General features: G+C 35.7%; 1 protein-coding gene across 4 annotated transcripts in view; it reads right to left on the bottom strand.

Moving 5' to 3' along the window:
* Nucleotides 1-17,248, bottom strand: part of exoc2 (exocyst complex component 2) — a 124,378-nt gene that overhangs the window by 57,459 nt on the left and 49,671 nt on the right. For all 4 annotated transcript variants that reach the window (XR_008063909.1, XR_008063910.1, XR_008063911.1 and 1 more), the window contains exons 9-11: nt 8,571-8,652; nt 7,736-7,838; nt 4,503-4,621 (exon numbers count right to left, since the gene is read on the bottom strand). Coding sequence is in view for 1 of the 4 variants with exons in the window: in XM_052461460.1 (XP_052317420.1) it covers nt 4,503-4,621; nt 7,736-7,838; nt 8,571-8,652 (304 nt within the window). In the remaining 3 variants the exon portion in view is untranslated. The remainder of the gene's footprint in view (nt 1-4,502; nt 4,622-7,735; nt 7,839-8,570; nt 8,653-17,248) is intronic.

Below are 17,248 nucleotides of genomic sequence, written 5' to 3'. Positions count from 1 at the left end.
TTGTAATACAACAACATCTGGAAAGAGTCTAGAGGTACGAATACTTTATGTTTGGAAGTACATATTTAAGCATACACACAACTCGCAAGCACAAAGACGCAAAGCAATGGGCACACAGACAGACAGAGATTCTGCACATATGGAGCTGCGTTCTCTCTCTCTCTCATTCCTGGCCATGTTCCCATCTTTTTTTATAGAGAGAGGGATCAGAGCTGTTGCTGTTGATACAGGTGTTGGGTGAACCCTTTCCCATGGTGTCCAGTATGTGTGTGTGGGTGTGCCTACTTATATAATGAATATGAGTTTGGGGGGGCTAAAATGAAGAAACATTAAAGCTTTAAACCTCTCACTAAAAGCTTCACTCATACATAAATTATACTTAAACCCCCAAATGGTTCTCCAGTACATTATTAAGAAAGGCTCATCTGTTGTTCAAAAACTACATTTTTGCCTTTATACAGATTACAACTTCTCTCTAATTGAAAATTAAATTTTGTTTAAATGATTGCCCTTTCTTGAACAAGCCATACAAATCTGGTTACAATTTTACCCTCCAGAAAAGATAGAACAAATATTACTGATTTATAAAAAAACATTCGGTATGGAACATTTTTATTATATTTATTAACAATATTATGAATATAAACGGTGGACTTTTCACATATGCAGCTATTGAAAATATATGAGAATGTCTGCTCAAAAGAAACAGGTTATAAACCAACTGATTGTAGCATTACCACAAAAATGGGGGAGGCAAGTGGAAAAGGGAGAAGGTAGGGGCGGCAGCGTAGCCTAGTGATCTCGCCATCACGGTTGACAACTCCATTGTGTCCTCCTCCCAGAGCGCTAAGAACCTTGGCGTGATCCTGGACAACACCCTGTCGTTCTCAACTAACATCAAGGCGGTGGCCCGTTCCTGTAGGTTCATGCTCTACAACATCCGCAGAGTACGACCCTGCCTCACACAGGAAGCGGCGCAGGTCCTAATCCAGGCACTTGTCATCTCCCGTCTGGATTACTGCAACTCGCTGTTGGCTGGGCTCCCTGCCTGTGCCATTAAACCCCTACAACTCATCCAGAACGCCGCAGCCCGTCTGGTGTTCAACCTTCCCAAGTTCTCCCACGTCACCCCGCTCCTCCGCTCTCTCCACTGGCTTCCAGTTGAAGCTCGCATCCGCTACAAGACCATGGTGCTTGCCTACGAAGCTGTGAGGGGAACGGCACCTCAGTACCTCCAGGCTCTGATCAGGCCCTACACCCAAACAAGGGCACTGCGTTCATCCACCTCTGGCCTGCTCGCCTCCCTACCACTGAGGAAGTACAGTTCCCGCTCAGCCCAGTCAAAACTGTTCGCTGCTCTGGCCCCCAATGGTGGAACAAACTCCCTCACGACGCCAGGACAGCGGAGTCAATCACCACCTTCCGGAGACACCTGAAACCCCACCTCTTTAAGGAATACCTAGGATAGGATAAGTAATCCTTCTCACCCCCCTTTAAGATTTAGATGCACTATTGTAAAGTGACTGTTCCACTGGATGTTATAAGGTGAATGCACCAATTTGTAAGTCGCTCTGGATAAGAGCGTCTGCTAAATGACTTAAATGTAAATGTAAATGTAGTGGTTAGAGTGTTGGACTAGTAACCGGAAGGTTGTGAGTTCAAACCCCCGAGCTGACAAGGTACAAATCTGTCGTTCTGCCCTTGAACAGGCAGTTAACCCACTGTTCCCAGGCCGTCATTGAAAATAAGAATATGTTCTTAACTGACTTGCCTGGTTAAATAAAATAAAGGTAGGGAACTGCCATATACACTGGGGCAAAAAAGTATTTAGTCAGCCACCAATTGTGCAAATTCTCCCACTTAAAAAGAGTAATTTTCATCATAGGTACACTTCAACTATGACAGACAAAATGAGAAAAACAAATCCAGAAAATCACATTGTAGGATTTTTAATTAATTAATTTGCAAATTATGGTGGAAAATAAGTATTTGGTCACCTACAAACAAGCAAGATTTCTGGCTCTCACAGACCTGTAACTTCTTCTTTAAGAGGCTCCTCTGTCCTCCACTCGTTACCTGTATTAATGGCACCTGTTTGAACTTGTTATCAGTATAAAAGACACCTGTCCACAACCTCAAACAGTCACACTCCAAACTCCACTATGGCCAAGACCAAAGAGCTGTCAAAGGACACCAGAAACAAAATTGTAGACCTGCACCAGGCTGGGAAGACTGAATCTGCAATAGGTAAGCAGCTTGGTTTGAAGAAATCAACTGTGAGAGCAATTATTAGGAAATGGAAGACATACAAGACCACTGATAATCTTCCTCGATCTGGGGCTCCACGCAAGATCTCAAAAATGATCACAAGAACGGTGAGCAAAAATCCCAGAACCACACGGGGGGACCTAGTGAATGACCTGCAGAGAGCTGGGACCAAAGTTCCAAAGCTCGTCCATATATTTATATATTCTTAATTCCTTTCTTTAGATTTGTGTGTATTGGGTATATGTTGTGAAATTTTTAGATATTACTTGTTAGATATTACTGCACTGTCGGAGATAGAAACACAAGCATTTCACTACACCCGCAATAACATCTACTAAACACGTGTATATGACCAATAAAATTTGAAAATACAGCTAATTCACGTTTTAGGATCATTTTCTGAGGTAATTATAACATCCTAGAATGGGCTTCGGAAACGTCACGTTCTAGACCGGAACATTCCGGAGCATTCCGCTACCCCAGGAATGAAAGAGGAAAATTACATCAGTTACTGTAGACACAACCAATCAATCACAGAGTTAATAGGCCTGCCCTGCCAGGTGTGACTCTGACAATAAGGTGTGTGTGTGTGATGATGGATTTCAGAAGTGAGAGTGGAGCTGGTGGAGGAAGGGTTTGAGAGATACTGGCCGCGGGTGGGAGGGGTTGTGGTTGAGGGATGTTTTTGGGAAGCACTGGTTTCGGGGGCTGGGGTTGGAGGGCGGGGGTGAGGGAAGCGGGGATGTGGTCTACAAGTGTAAATGGCTGCCAGGTATATGAAGAGTGGCTGAGCTCACAAGACAAGACAGGGGGCCAGGAGACAGCTGCTGCTGCAGAGTGTGTGTCTGTGTGTGCTTTGATATTCAATGTTTTCTTTAAATAATTCCCTAAGTGAAACTGAGTGACTGGTGTCATCCATGTACTTACATACAGTAGGCCTATATACTCTGAGCCCTCACTAAATTCACACATCTGACTTCCTGACTCTGTGTAGACTAACAGCTGACTGACAGGTGTCCATGTCTGTTGTGATGTGTAACTAACTCCATCCCAGATATGAGAGAAGCAGCTCCGTGTAGAGCCCCCATATTCAGAGCCCCGGAAACCACTGTTCCCCTTATCATTAGCCCTGTTTATACTCGGACTCCACTGCGTACGGCAGTCACCACCCACGTAGTGTTCTGTGTATGTGTGTGTCTGGGCTTGTGAATATGAGCATAGTACGTGTGAGCGTCTGTCTATGAGCATACTGTGTGTAAACAATGAACTCCAAAAGTATTGGGACAGTGACATTTTGTTGTTGTTTTGGCTCTGTACTACAGCACTTTGCATTTGAAATGATAGAATGACTAGGACAAATTCACTTAAATGTGTATTAAAGTAATCAAAAGTTTAGTATTTGGTCCCATATTCATAGCATGCAATGATTACATCAAGCTTGTTGGATGTATTTTCTTTTTGTTTTGGTTGTGTTTCCGATTATTTTATGCCCAATAGAAATTAATGGTAAATTATGTATTGTGGAGAACTCTTTTCGGTTCCATGTAGAACCCTTTGTGGATATGGTTTTACATGGAACCCAAAAGGGTTCTTCAAAGGGTAATCCTTTCTAAGAGTGTAGTCCTGAATGAATCATGAATAATGAGTGAGAAAGTTACAGATGCAAAAATATCATACCCCCAAGACATGCTAACCTCTCTTTATTGTAATAGGGAGAGGTTAGCATGTGTGTGTGTGTGTGTGTGTGTGTGTGTGTGTGTGTGTGTGTGTGTGTGTGTGTGTGTGTGTGTGTGTGTGTGTGTGTTCATGCGTTGCTGTACTATTCTTCCTGAGAGGATGGTTTCACATCCACATTTTCCTGCTGGCTGATTTAACAGAGAAACAGCTTAATTGGGGTTAATTGTTCCAATCCATCTGTGCGGCTGCACGCGGTGTGTGTCGGGCCCTGAAACCCAAGTCCAACGCCAAGAGTCCCCCTCTCATCTTTTTCATACGCTCATGAAAAAATAAACACACTGACTCCGTCAGAACGAGAGATGGAAAAGGGGAGAGAGGGACGTGGAGAAAAAGAGCAGAGAGGAAAGGGGGAGTGTGTCGGGATATGGCAAAGAGAATGCAAGAATTATCTTAGTCAACCTAACCAGTCTGACTGAAATGGGGAAATAAGGGCTTTTCTTTCTATATTGCGTGTGTGTGTGACTCTGTGTGTGTATGTGTGTGTGTCTGTAACTCACCTCTCTGGTCATTGATAAACTCCTCCTTGCAGTTCTGCATCAGTCCGAGGATCCACTTGTGCTGGGCGTAGATACACTGCCAGGCAGGGTCCCCTGGTGCATGCAGGTCAGACAGATACCTGGAAGGAACACACACAGGTAAGAATTAGAATGTGGGCACAGCACTTCACAGGTGATGTTGTCAATACTGACACACTCAGGTAAGAAATGGATTTAAAACAAACACTTCAACATGACACTCTTCAGATTTAAGTCTAAACCCAGCAACCTCCATCTCCTGTAGCCTTTGCCTTAACCTCATCTCCAAAATATCCCCAAACCCTCATCCCCTCCTCAACTCATCCCCCAAATCCTCATCCCCAAAACCTTCATAACCTACTCATCCCCAAAACCTTCATCCCCTCCCCAACTCATCCCCCAAATCCTCATCCCCTACTCATCCCCAAAACCTTCATTCCCGCCCCAACTCATCCCCCAAACCCCCCCAAACTCATCCCCAAAATTATCAACCCCAAAACCCTCATCCACTCCCCAACTCATCCCCAAAACCCTCATCCTCTCCCCAACTCATCCCCAAAACCCTCATCCCCTCTCCAACTCATCCCCAAAACCCTCATCCCGTCCCCAACTCATCCCCAAAACCCTCATCCCCATCTCATCACAAAAACCCTCAGCCCCTACCCCACTACATTCCCTGTACATCACTCAGTACTGTGTGGGATAATCTCAAATGAGTGAGATACTCTCTCATTGTGGGCTGACACCATCACATAACAGGCAGACCCGACCAGACCAGAATCATTTGTTCCTCATTACAAGGGAACCTCCAGCCCCCAAACCCCTACAAGACACAACAAGCCAACTATTTGGATTCAAACAGTATTCGTTTTCTTTCAAATAGTTTTTAGCATTCGATTAAGTCAGCCTGGATTTCCAGATAGGCACGGTTTGCCCATTTGGGACTATTCTGTTGGTTCCATTTTTAAATCAGGCAATTTCTATCAAGAGCAACTAAAATATTTGAAGGGAAACAAATACTGTATGAAACTATTTGAAACCATGTCTGACTTTACTCCACCACAACCCCCACCAGAGACCCCCTAGGTTCCCCCTAATGGGTGTAAGGTAAACAGGAGGTTTGGCATGGTGGATGTTTAAAGCCAGCTAGCTCTAATGTAATGTAGCAGGATGAAAGATGGCTGCTGTGATCGTGAGCTGCTCTCTCTGGTTCTGACGGGTCGTTCTGAGTAATAATAAACTATCACAGACCACAACTATGAGGATGGAGGGAGAGGAGTAGATGAGAACGAGGGAGCAGGAGAAGGGGGAAGAGAGAAAGATGGAGAGCGGAAAATAGGAAAAAGGAGAGCGAGGGAAATAGAGTAATAAGGAGAGAAAGAGCGACAGACAGATGGTATTTAAGGAGAGACAGGGAAGGAAGAGAGAAAGTGAAAGAGCAAGCAAGGCTTTGTAGACAGGTATACAACAAGAGATAAGCATATAGAAAGTGAGAGAGGGCAGTGAGAATGGGGAGAATGTAACACACCGTCTTCCTGGCTACAGTACATACAGTGCCTTGCGAAAGTATTCGGCCCCCTTGAACTTTGCGACCTTTTGCCACATTTCAGGCTTCAAACATAAAGATATAAAACTATATTTTTTTGTGAAGAATCAACAACAAGTGGGACACAATCATGAAGTGGAACGACATTTATTGGATCTTTCAAACTTTTTTAACAAATCAAAAACGGAAAAATTGGGCGTGCAAAATTATTCAGCCCCTTTACTTTCAGTGCAGCAAACTCTCTCCAGAAGTTCAGTGAGGATCTCTGAATAATCCAATGTTGACCTAAATGACTAATGATGATAAATACAATCCACCTGTGTGTAATCAAGTCTCCGTATAAATGCACCTGCACTGTGATAGTCTCAGAGGTCCGTTAAAAGCGCAGAGAGCATCATGAAGAACAAGGAACACACCAGGCAGGTCCGAGATACTGTTGTGAAGAAGTTTAAAGCCGGATTTGGATACAAAAAGATTTCCCAAGCTTTAAACATCCCAAGGAGCACTGTGCAAGCGATAATATTGAAATGGAAGGAGTATCAGACCACTGTAAATCTACCAAGACCTGGCCGTCCCTCTAAACTTTCAGCTCATACAAGGAGAAGACTGATCAGAGATGCAGCCAAGAGGCCCATGATCACTCTGGATGAACTGCAGAGATCTACAGCTGAGGTGGGAGACTCTGTCCATAGGACAACAATCAGTCGTATATTGCACAAATCTGGCCTTTATGGAAGTGTGGCAAGAAGAAAGCCATTTTTTAAAGATATCCATAAAAAGTGTCATTTAAAGTTTGCCACAAGCCACCTGGGAGACACACCAAACATGTGGAAGAAGGTGCTCTGGTCAGATGAAACCAAAATTGAACTTTTTGGCAACAATGCAAAACGTTATGTTTGGCGTAAAAGCAACACAGGTCATCACCCTGAACACACACCATCCCCACTGTCAAACATGGTGGTGGCAGCATCATGGTTTGGGCCTGCTTTTCTTCAGCAGGGACAGGGAAGATGGTTAAAATTGATGGGAAGATGGATGCCATCAAATACAGGACAATTCTGGAAGAAAACTGGAAGAAAACCTGATGGAGTCAAAAGACCTGAGACTGGGACGCAGGATTTGTCTTCCAACAAGACAATGATCCAAAACATAAAGCAAAATCTACAATAGAATGGTTCAAAAATAAACATATCCAGGTGTTAGAATGGCCAAGTCAAAGTCCAGACCTGAATCCAATCGAGAATCTGTGGAAAGAACTGAAAACTGCTGTTCACAAATGCTCTCCATCCAACCTCACTGAGCTCGAGCTGTTTTGCAAGGAGGAATGGGAAAAAATGTCAGTCTCTCGATGTGCAAAACTGATAGAGACATACCCCAAGCGACTTACAGCTGTAATCGCAGCAAAAGGTGGCGCTACAAAATTATTAACTTAAGGGGGCTGAATAATTTTGCACGCCCAATTTTTCAGTTTTTGATTTGTTAAAAAAGTTTGAAATATCCAATAAATGTCGTTCCACTTCATGATTGTGTCCCACTTGTTGTTGATTCTTCACAAAAAAATACAGTTTTATATCTTTATGTTTGAAGCCTGAAATGTGGCAAAAGGTCGCAAAGTTCAAGGGGGGCGAATACTTTCGCAAGGCACTGTATACATGAAGTTTACTGACACCTGATGTATCTCTTCTGGTCATGCAAGGTAGACGGAGTCTCCAGTAGTTTGTCCAGTAGCAGACTCCTCAGAGCCCCGATCCTAGTCTCCACCTCGGCATACACTATAGACAGACACACAGGAGGAGAGGATCACACTTACTCGGTTGCAGTACAGTATATGACCCACTGGCTCCAGGTCATCTACAAGTGTCTGCTAGGTAAAGCCCCGCCTTATCTCAGCTCACCATAGCAGCACCCACCCATAGCACGCGCTCCAGCAGGTATATCTCACTGGTCACCCCCAAAGCCAATTCCTCTTTTGGCCGCCTTTCCTTCCAGTTCTCTGCTGCCAATGACTGGAACAAACTGCAAAAATCACTGAAGCTGGAGACTCATATCTCCCTCACTACCTTTAAGCACAGATTACAGATCACTGCTCCTGTAAATAGCCCATCCAACTACCTCATCTCCATACTGTATTTATTTAATTATCTTGCTCCTTTGCACCCCAGTATCTCTACTTGCATATTCATCTTTTGCACATCTACCATTCCAGTGTTTAATTGCTATATTGTAACTACTTTGCCACTATGGCCTATTTATTGCCTTTACCTCCCTTATCCTACCTCATTTGCACACACTGTATATAGACTTTCTAATTTATTATTGACTGTATGTTTCTTTATTCCATGTGTAACTCTGTGTTGTTGTTTGTGTCGAACTGCTTCGCTTTATCTTGGCCAGGTCGCAGTTGCAAATGAGAACATGTTCTCAACTAGCCTACCTGGTTAAATAAAGGTGAAATAATTTTAAAAATAATTAAAATCTTCACCGATCTCTTCACTTTATCCTACCTTTTTTAAAGACGGGGACCTCAGTGTTCCCAAACAGAGACTTGGCTTTCTCATAGTCGTTGATCACCACATCATAATCTCCCTGAGAGAGAACACAACAACATAATACTTTATGATTATAACATGTAGAGAGAACACAACAACATTATACTTTATGATTATAACATGTAGAGAACACAGCATAATACTTTATGATTATAACATGTAGAGAACACAACATAATACTTTATGATTATAACATGTAGAGAACACAACAACATAATACTTTATGATTATAACATGTAGAGAGAACACAACAACATTATACTTTATGATTATAACATGTAGAGAGAACACAACAACATTATACTTTATGATTATAACATGTAGAGAGAACACAACAACATTATACTTTATGATTATAACATGTAGAGAGAACACAACAACATAATACTTTATGATTATAACATGTAGAGAGAACACAACAACATTATACTTTATGATTATAACATGTAGAGAGAACACAACAACATTATACTTTATGATTATAACATGTAGAGAGAACACAACAACATTATACTTTATGATTATAACATGTAGAGAACACAACAACATAATACTTTATGATTATAACATGTAGAGAGAACACAACAACATAATACTTTATGATTATAACATGTAGAGAACACAACAACATAATACTTTATGATTATAACATGTAGAGAACACAACAACATAATACTTTATGATTATAACATGTAGAGAGAACACAACAACATAATACTTTATGATTATAACATGTAGAGAGAACACAACAACATTATACTTTATGATTATAACATGTAGAGAGAACACAACAACATTATACTTTATGATTATAACATGTAGAGAGAACACAACAACATTATACTTTATGATTATAACATGTAGAGAGAACACAACAACATTATACTTTATGATTATAACATGTAGAGAGAACACAACAACATTATACTTTATGATTATAACATGTAGAGAACACAACAACATAATACTTTATGATTATAACATGTAGAGAACACAACAACATTATACTTTATGATTATAACATGTAGAGAGAACACAACAACATTATACTTTATGATTATAACATGTAGAGAACACAACAACATAATACTTTATGATTATAACATGTAGAGAACACAACAACATAATACTTTATGATTATAACATGTAGAGAGAACACAACAACATAATACTTTATGATTATAACATGTAGAGAGAACACAACAACATTATACTTTATGATTATAACATGTAGAGAGAACACAACAACATTATACTTTATGATTATAACATGTAGAGAACACAACAACATAATACTTTATGATTATAACATGTAGAGAACACAGCATAATACTTTATGATCATAACATGTAGAGAGAACACAACAACATCATACTTTATGATCATAACATGTAGAGAGAACACAACAACATTATACTTTATGATTATAACATGTAGAGAGAACACAACAACATTATACTTTATGATTATAACATGTAGAGAACACAGCATAATACTTTATGATCATAACATGTAGAGAGAACACAACAACATCATACTTTATGATTATAACATGTAGAGAGAACACAACAACATTATACTTTATGATTATAACATGTAGAGAACACAGCATAATACTTTATGATCATAACATGTAGAGAGAACACAACAACATCATACTTTATGATCATAACATGTAGAGAGAACACAACAACATTATACTTTATGATTATAACATGTAGAGAGAACACAACAACATTATACTTTATGATTATAACATGTAGAGAACACAGCATAATACTTTATGATCATAACATGTAGAGAGAACACAACAACATCATACTTTATGATCATAACATGTAGAGAGAACACAACAACATTATACTTTATGATTATAACATGTAGAGAACACAGCATAATACTTTATGATTATAACATGTAGAGAACACAACAACATAATACTTTATGATCATAACATGTAGAGAGAACACAACAACATTATACTTTATGATTATAACATGTAGAGAGAACACAACAACATTATACTTTATGATTATAACATGTAGAGAACACAGCATAATACTTTATGATTATAACATGTAGAGAACACAACAACATAATACTTTATGATCATAACATGTAGAGAGAACACAACAACATCATACTTTATGATTATAACATGTAGAGAGAACACAACAACATAATACTTTATGATTATAAAATGTAGAGAACACAAACATAATACTTTGATAACATGTAGAGAACACAACAACATAATACTTTATGATTATAACATGTAGAGAGAACACAACATAATACTTTATGATTATAACATATAGAGAGAACACAACAACATAATACTTTATGATTATAACATGTAGAGAACACAACAACATAATACATTATGATTATAACATGTAGAGAGAACACAACAACATAATACTTTATGATTATAACATGTAAAGAACACAACAACATAATACTTTATGATTATAACATGTAAAGAACACAACAACATAATACATTATGATTATAACATGTAGAGAACACAACAACATAATACTTTATGATAATAACATGTAGAGAACACAACAACATAATACTTTATGATCATAACATGTAGAGAGAACACAACAACATAATACTTTATGATTATAACATGTAGAGAACACAACAACATAATACTTTATGATTATAACATGTAGAGAACACAACAACATAATACTTTATGATTATAACATGTAGAGAGAACACAACAACATAATACTTTATGATTATAACATGTAGAGAGAACACAACAACATAATACTTTATGATTATAACATGTAGAGAACACAACAACATAATACTTTATGATTATAACATGTAGAGAGAACACAACAACATCATACTTTATGATTATAACATGTAGAGAGAACACAACAACATAATACTTTATGATTATAACATGTAGAGAGAACACAACAACATAATACTTTATGATTATAACATGTAGAGAACACAACATAATACGTTATGATTATAACATGTAGAGAACACAACAACATAATACTTTATGATTATAACATGTAGAGAACACAACAACATAATACTTTGATTATAACACGTAGAGAGAACACAACAACATAATACTTTATGATTATAACATGTAGAGAACACAACAACATAATACTTTGATTATAACATGTAGAGAACACAACAACATAATACTTTATGATTATAACATGTAGAGAGAACACAACAACATAATACTTTATGATTATAACATGTAGAGAACACAACAAAATAATACTTTATGATTATAACATGTAGAGAACACAACAACATAATACTTTATGATTATAACATGTAGAGAGAACACAACAACATCATACTTTATGATTATAACATGTAGAGAGAACACAACAACATAATACTTTATGATTATAACATGTAGAGAGAACACAACAACATAATACTTTATGATTATAACATGTAGAGAGAACACAACAACATAATACTTTATGATTATAACATGTAGAGAACACAACAACATAATACTTTATGATTATAACATGTAGAGAACACAACATAATACTTTATGATTATAACATGTAGAGAACACAACATAATACTTTATGATTATAACATGTAGAGAACACAACAACATAATACTTTATGATCATAACATGTAGAGAGAACACAACAACATAATACTTTATGATTATAACATGTAGAGAGAACACAACAACATAATACTTTGATTATAACATGTAGAGAACACAACAACATAATACTTTATGATTATAACATGTAGAGAACACAACAACATAATACTTTATGATTATAACATGTAGAGAACACAACATAATACTTTATGATTATAACATGTAGAGAACACAACATAATACTTTATGATTATAACATGTAGAGAACACAACAACATAATACTTTATGATCATAACATGTAGAGAGAACACAACAACATAATACTTTATGATTATAACATGTAGACAGAACACAACAACATAATACTTTATGATTATAACATGTAGACAGAACACAACAACATAATACTTTATGATTATAACATGTAGAGAGAACACAACAACATAATACTTTGATTATAACATGTAGAGAACACAACAACATAATACTTTATGATTATAACATGTAGAGAACACAACAACATAATACTTTATGATTATAACATGTAGAGAACACAACATAATACTTTATGATTATAACATGTAGAGAACACAACATAATACTTTATGATTATAACATGTAGAGAACACAACAACATAATACTTTATGATCATAACATGTAGAGAGAACACAACAACATAATACTTTATGATTATAACATGTAGACAGAACACAACAACATAATACTTTATGATTATAACATGTAGAGAACACAACAACATAATACTTTATGATTATAACATGTAGAGAACACAACAACATAATACTTTATGATTATAACATGTAGAGAACACAACAACATAATACTTTATGATTATAACATGTAGAGAGAACACAACAACATAATACTTTATGATTATAACATGTAGAGAGAACACAACATAATACTTTATGATTATAACATGTAGAGAACACAACATAATACTTTATGATTATAACATGTAGAGAACACAACAACATAATACTTTATGATTATAACATGTAGAGAACACAACAACATAATACTTTATGATTATAACATGTAGAGAACACAACAACATAATACTTTATGATTATAACATGTAGAGAGAACACAACAACATAATACTTTATGATTATAACATGTAGAGAGAACACAACATAATACTTTATGATTATAACATGTAGAGAACACAACAACATAATACTTTATGATTATAACATGTAGAGAGAACACAACAACATAATACTTTATGATTATAACATGTAGAGAGAACACAACATAATACTTTATGATTATAACATGTAGAGAGAACAAAACAACATAATACTTTATGATTATAACATGTAGAGAACACAACATAATACTTTATGATTATAACATGTAGAGAGAACAAAACAACATAATACTTTATGATTATAACATGTAGAGAGAACACAACATAATACTTTATGATTATAACATGTAGAGAACACAACATAATACTTTATGATTATAACATGTAGAGAGAACAAAACAACATAATACTTTATGATTATAACATGTAGAGAGAACACAACATAATACTTTATGATTATAACATGTAGAGAGAACACAACATAATACTTTATGATTATAACATGTAGAGAACACAACAACATAATACTTTATGATTATAACATGTAGAGAACACAACAACATAATACTTTATGATTATAACATGTAGAGAACACAACAACATAATACATTATGATTATAACATGTAGAGAGAACACAATGTGCTGCCATCCTGTTAGAAGGTAACAGATTATTTTATTACAATGGTTAAATTGGATTTTCATTGTGTTCAATGGTGTTATTTGCCCCCTAGTGGCGCTTTCTGGTACTTAGAGAGGCGACGCAAACAGGAAGTACATAATTTGTTTTGCACGCATAGAGCAGCTACAAACAACGCTACGTTGCAGGTCTTTCAATGTAGTTATATCTTGTCACGCTTCAGCCTTGGAAAAATATTTGTTTGTAAATTCGATTCAAGCATTTAGCTAATGATGATAATCTTGTTATTGATAGAGTTGCTTACATATCAATGTTGGTTGCATTTACTCACAAATTGCAATGCCTTTAATGTATGTCGCTAGCTGTATTACTTTGCTCATGCGTCATGCAAAAGAATTGTAAAATATACAATACTGTAGTTTTGTTACTGTTTCTAGTGTAATATGCTTTGTTATTCTACATAGATGGTTATACATTATTAGAGTAATGAAAGGAGCCAATTACCATATGGTTAACAATTAGCTATATGGTTTGGCATCATGCCAGATGCATGGTACCTTAGCGCGTGCTTTGTATTTATGCAACTTCAAATGTTTAATGTACAGCTACAGTATGTCGGTGTGAATTGAACACTAAATTATATTATTTTCTGTATTTTGCAGTTTCACAACATAAACCTTTTCAATATATTCATTCAAGAAAAGTCACGCCTTGGGAGTTTTATTGAAGACTTAGTTGTTAGCTATCTGTCTAGTTTTGCATGGGAACGCAACTCAAGGGCAGAATACACAACAACATAATACTTTATGATTATATCATGTAGAGAACACACAACAACATAATACTTTATGATTATAACATGTAGAGAACACAACAACATAATACTTTATGATTATAACATGTAGAGAACACAACAACATCATACTTTATGATTATAACATGTAGAGAACACAACAACATCATACTTTAAGATTATAACATGTAGAGAACACAACAACATCATACTTTAAGATTATAACATGTAGAGAACACAACAACATAATACTTTATGATTATAACATGTAGAGAACACAACAACATAATACTTTATGATCATAACATGTAGAGAACACAACAACATAATACTTTATGATTATAACATGTAGAGAGAACACAACAACATAATACTTTATGATTATAACATGTAGAGAGAACACAACAACAGGAACACAACAACATAATACTTTGATTATATCATGTAGAGAACACAACAACATAATACTTTATGATTATAACATGTAGAGAACACAACAACATAATACTTTATGATTATAACATGTAGAGAGAACACAAACAACATAATACTTCATGATTATAACATGTAGAGAACACAACAACATAATACTTTGATTATAACATGTAGAGAGAACACAACAACATAATACTTCATGATTATAACATGTAGAGAACACAACAACATCATACTTTATGATTATAACATGTAGAGAACACAACAACATCATACTTTATGATTATAACATGTAGAGAACACAACAACATAATACTTTATGATTATAACATGTAGAGAGAACACAACAACATACTACTTTATGATTATAACATGTAGAGAGAACACAACAACATAATACTTTATGATAACATGTAGAGAACACAACAACATAATACTTTATGATTATAACATGTAGAGAACACAACAACATAATACTTTATGATTATAACATGTAGAGAGAACACAAACAACATAATACTTCATGATTATAACATGTAGAGAACACAACAACATAATACTTCATGATTATAACATGTAGAGAACACAACAACATAATACTTTATGATTACAACATGTAGAGAACACAACAACATCATACTTTATGATTATAACATGTAGAGAACACAACAACATCATACTTTATGATTATAACATGTAGAGAACACAACAACATAATACTTTATGATTATAACATGTAGAGAGAACACAACAACATACTACTTTATGATTATAACATGTAGAGAGAACACAACAACATAATACTTTATGATAACATGTAGAGAACACAACAACATAATACTTTATGATTATAACATGTAGAGAACACAACATAATACTTTATGATTATAACATGTAGAGAGAACACAACAACATAATACTTTATGATTATAACATGTAGAGAGAACACAACATCATACTTTATGATTATAACATGTAGAGAACACAACAACATAATACTTTATGATTATAACATGTAGAGAACACAAACATAATACTTTATGATTATAACATGTAGAGAGAACACAACAACATAATACTTCATGATTATAACATGTAGAGAACACAACAACATAATACTTTAAGATTATAACATGTAGAGAGAACACAACAACATAATACTTTATGATTATAAAATGTAGAGAACACAAACATAATACTTTATGATTATAACATGTAGAGAGAACACAACAACATAATACTTTGATTATAACATGTAGAGAACACAACAACATAATACATTATGATTATAACATGTAGAGAGAACACAATGTGCTGCCATCCTGTTAGAAGGTAACAGATTATTTTATTACAATGGTTAAATTGGATTTTCATTGTGTTCAATGGTGTTATTTGCCCCCTAGTGGCGCTTTCTGGTACTTAGAGAGGCGACGCAAACAGGAAGTACATCATTTGTTTTGCACGCATAGAGCAGCTACAAACAAAGTTACGTTGCAGGTCTTTCAATGTAGTTATATCTTGTCACGCTTCAGCCTTGGAAAAATATTTGTTTGTAAATTCGATTCAAGCATTTAGCTAATGATGATAATCTTGTTATTGATAGAGTTGCTTACATATCAATGTTGGTTGCATTTACTCACAAATTGCAATGCCTTTAATGTATGTCGCTAGCTGTATTACTTTGCTCATGCGTCATGCAAACGAATTGTAAAATATACAATACTGTAGTTTTGTTTCTGTTTCTAGTGTAATATGCTTTGTTATTCTACATAGATGGTTATACATTATTAGAGTAATGAAAGGAGCCAATTACCATATGGTTAACAATTAGCTATATGGTTTGGCATCATGCCAGATGCATGGTACCTTAGCGCGTGCTTTGTATTTATGCAACTTCAAATGTTTAATGTACAGCTACAGTATGTCGGTGTGAATTGAACACTAAAGTATATTATTTTCTGTATTTTGCAGTTTCACAACATAAACCTTTTCAATATATTCATTCAAGAAAAGTCACGCCTTGGG

Source organism: Oncorhynchus keta, chromosome 1, assembly GCF_023373465.1.
Source record: "Oncorhynchus keta strain PuntledgeMale-10-30-2019 chromosome 1, Oket_V2, whole genome shotgun sequence".
NCBI classification, from domain to species: Eukaryota; Metazoa; Chordata; class Actinopteri; order Salmoniformes; family Salmonidae; genus Oncorhynchus; species Oncorhynchus keta.
Note: the sequence above shows the minus strand (reverse complement) of the source record. Positions and strands in the feature narration are given on the sequence as shown.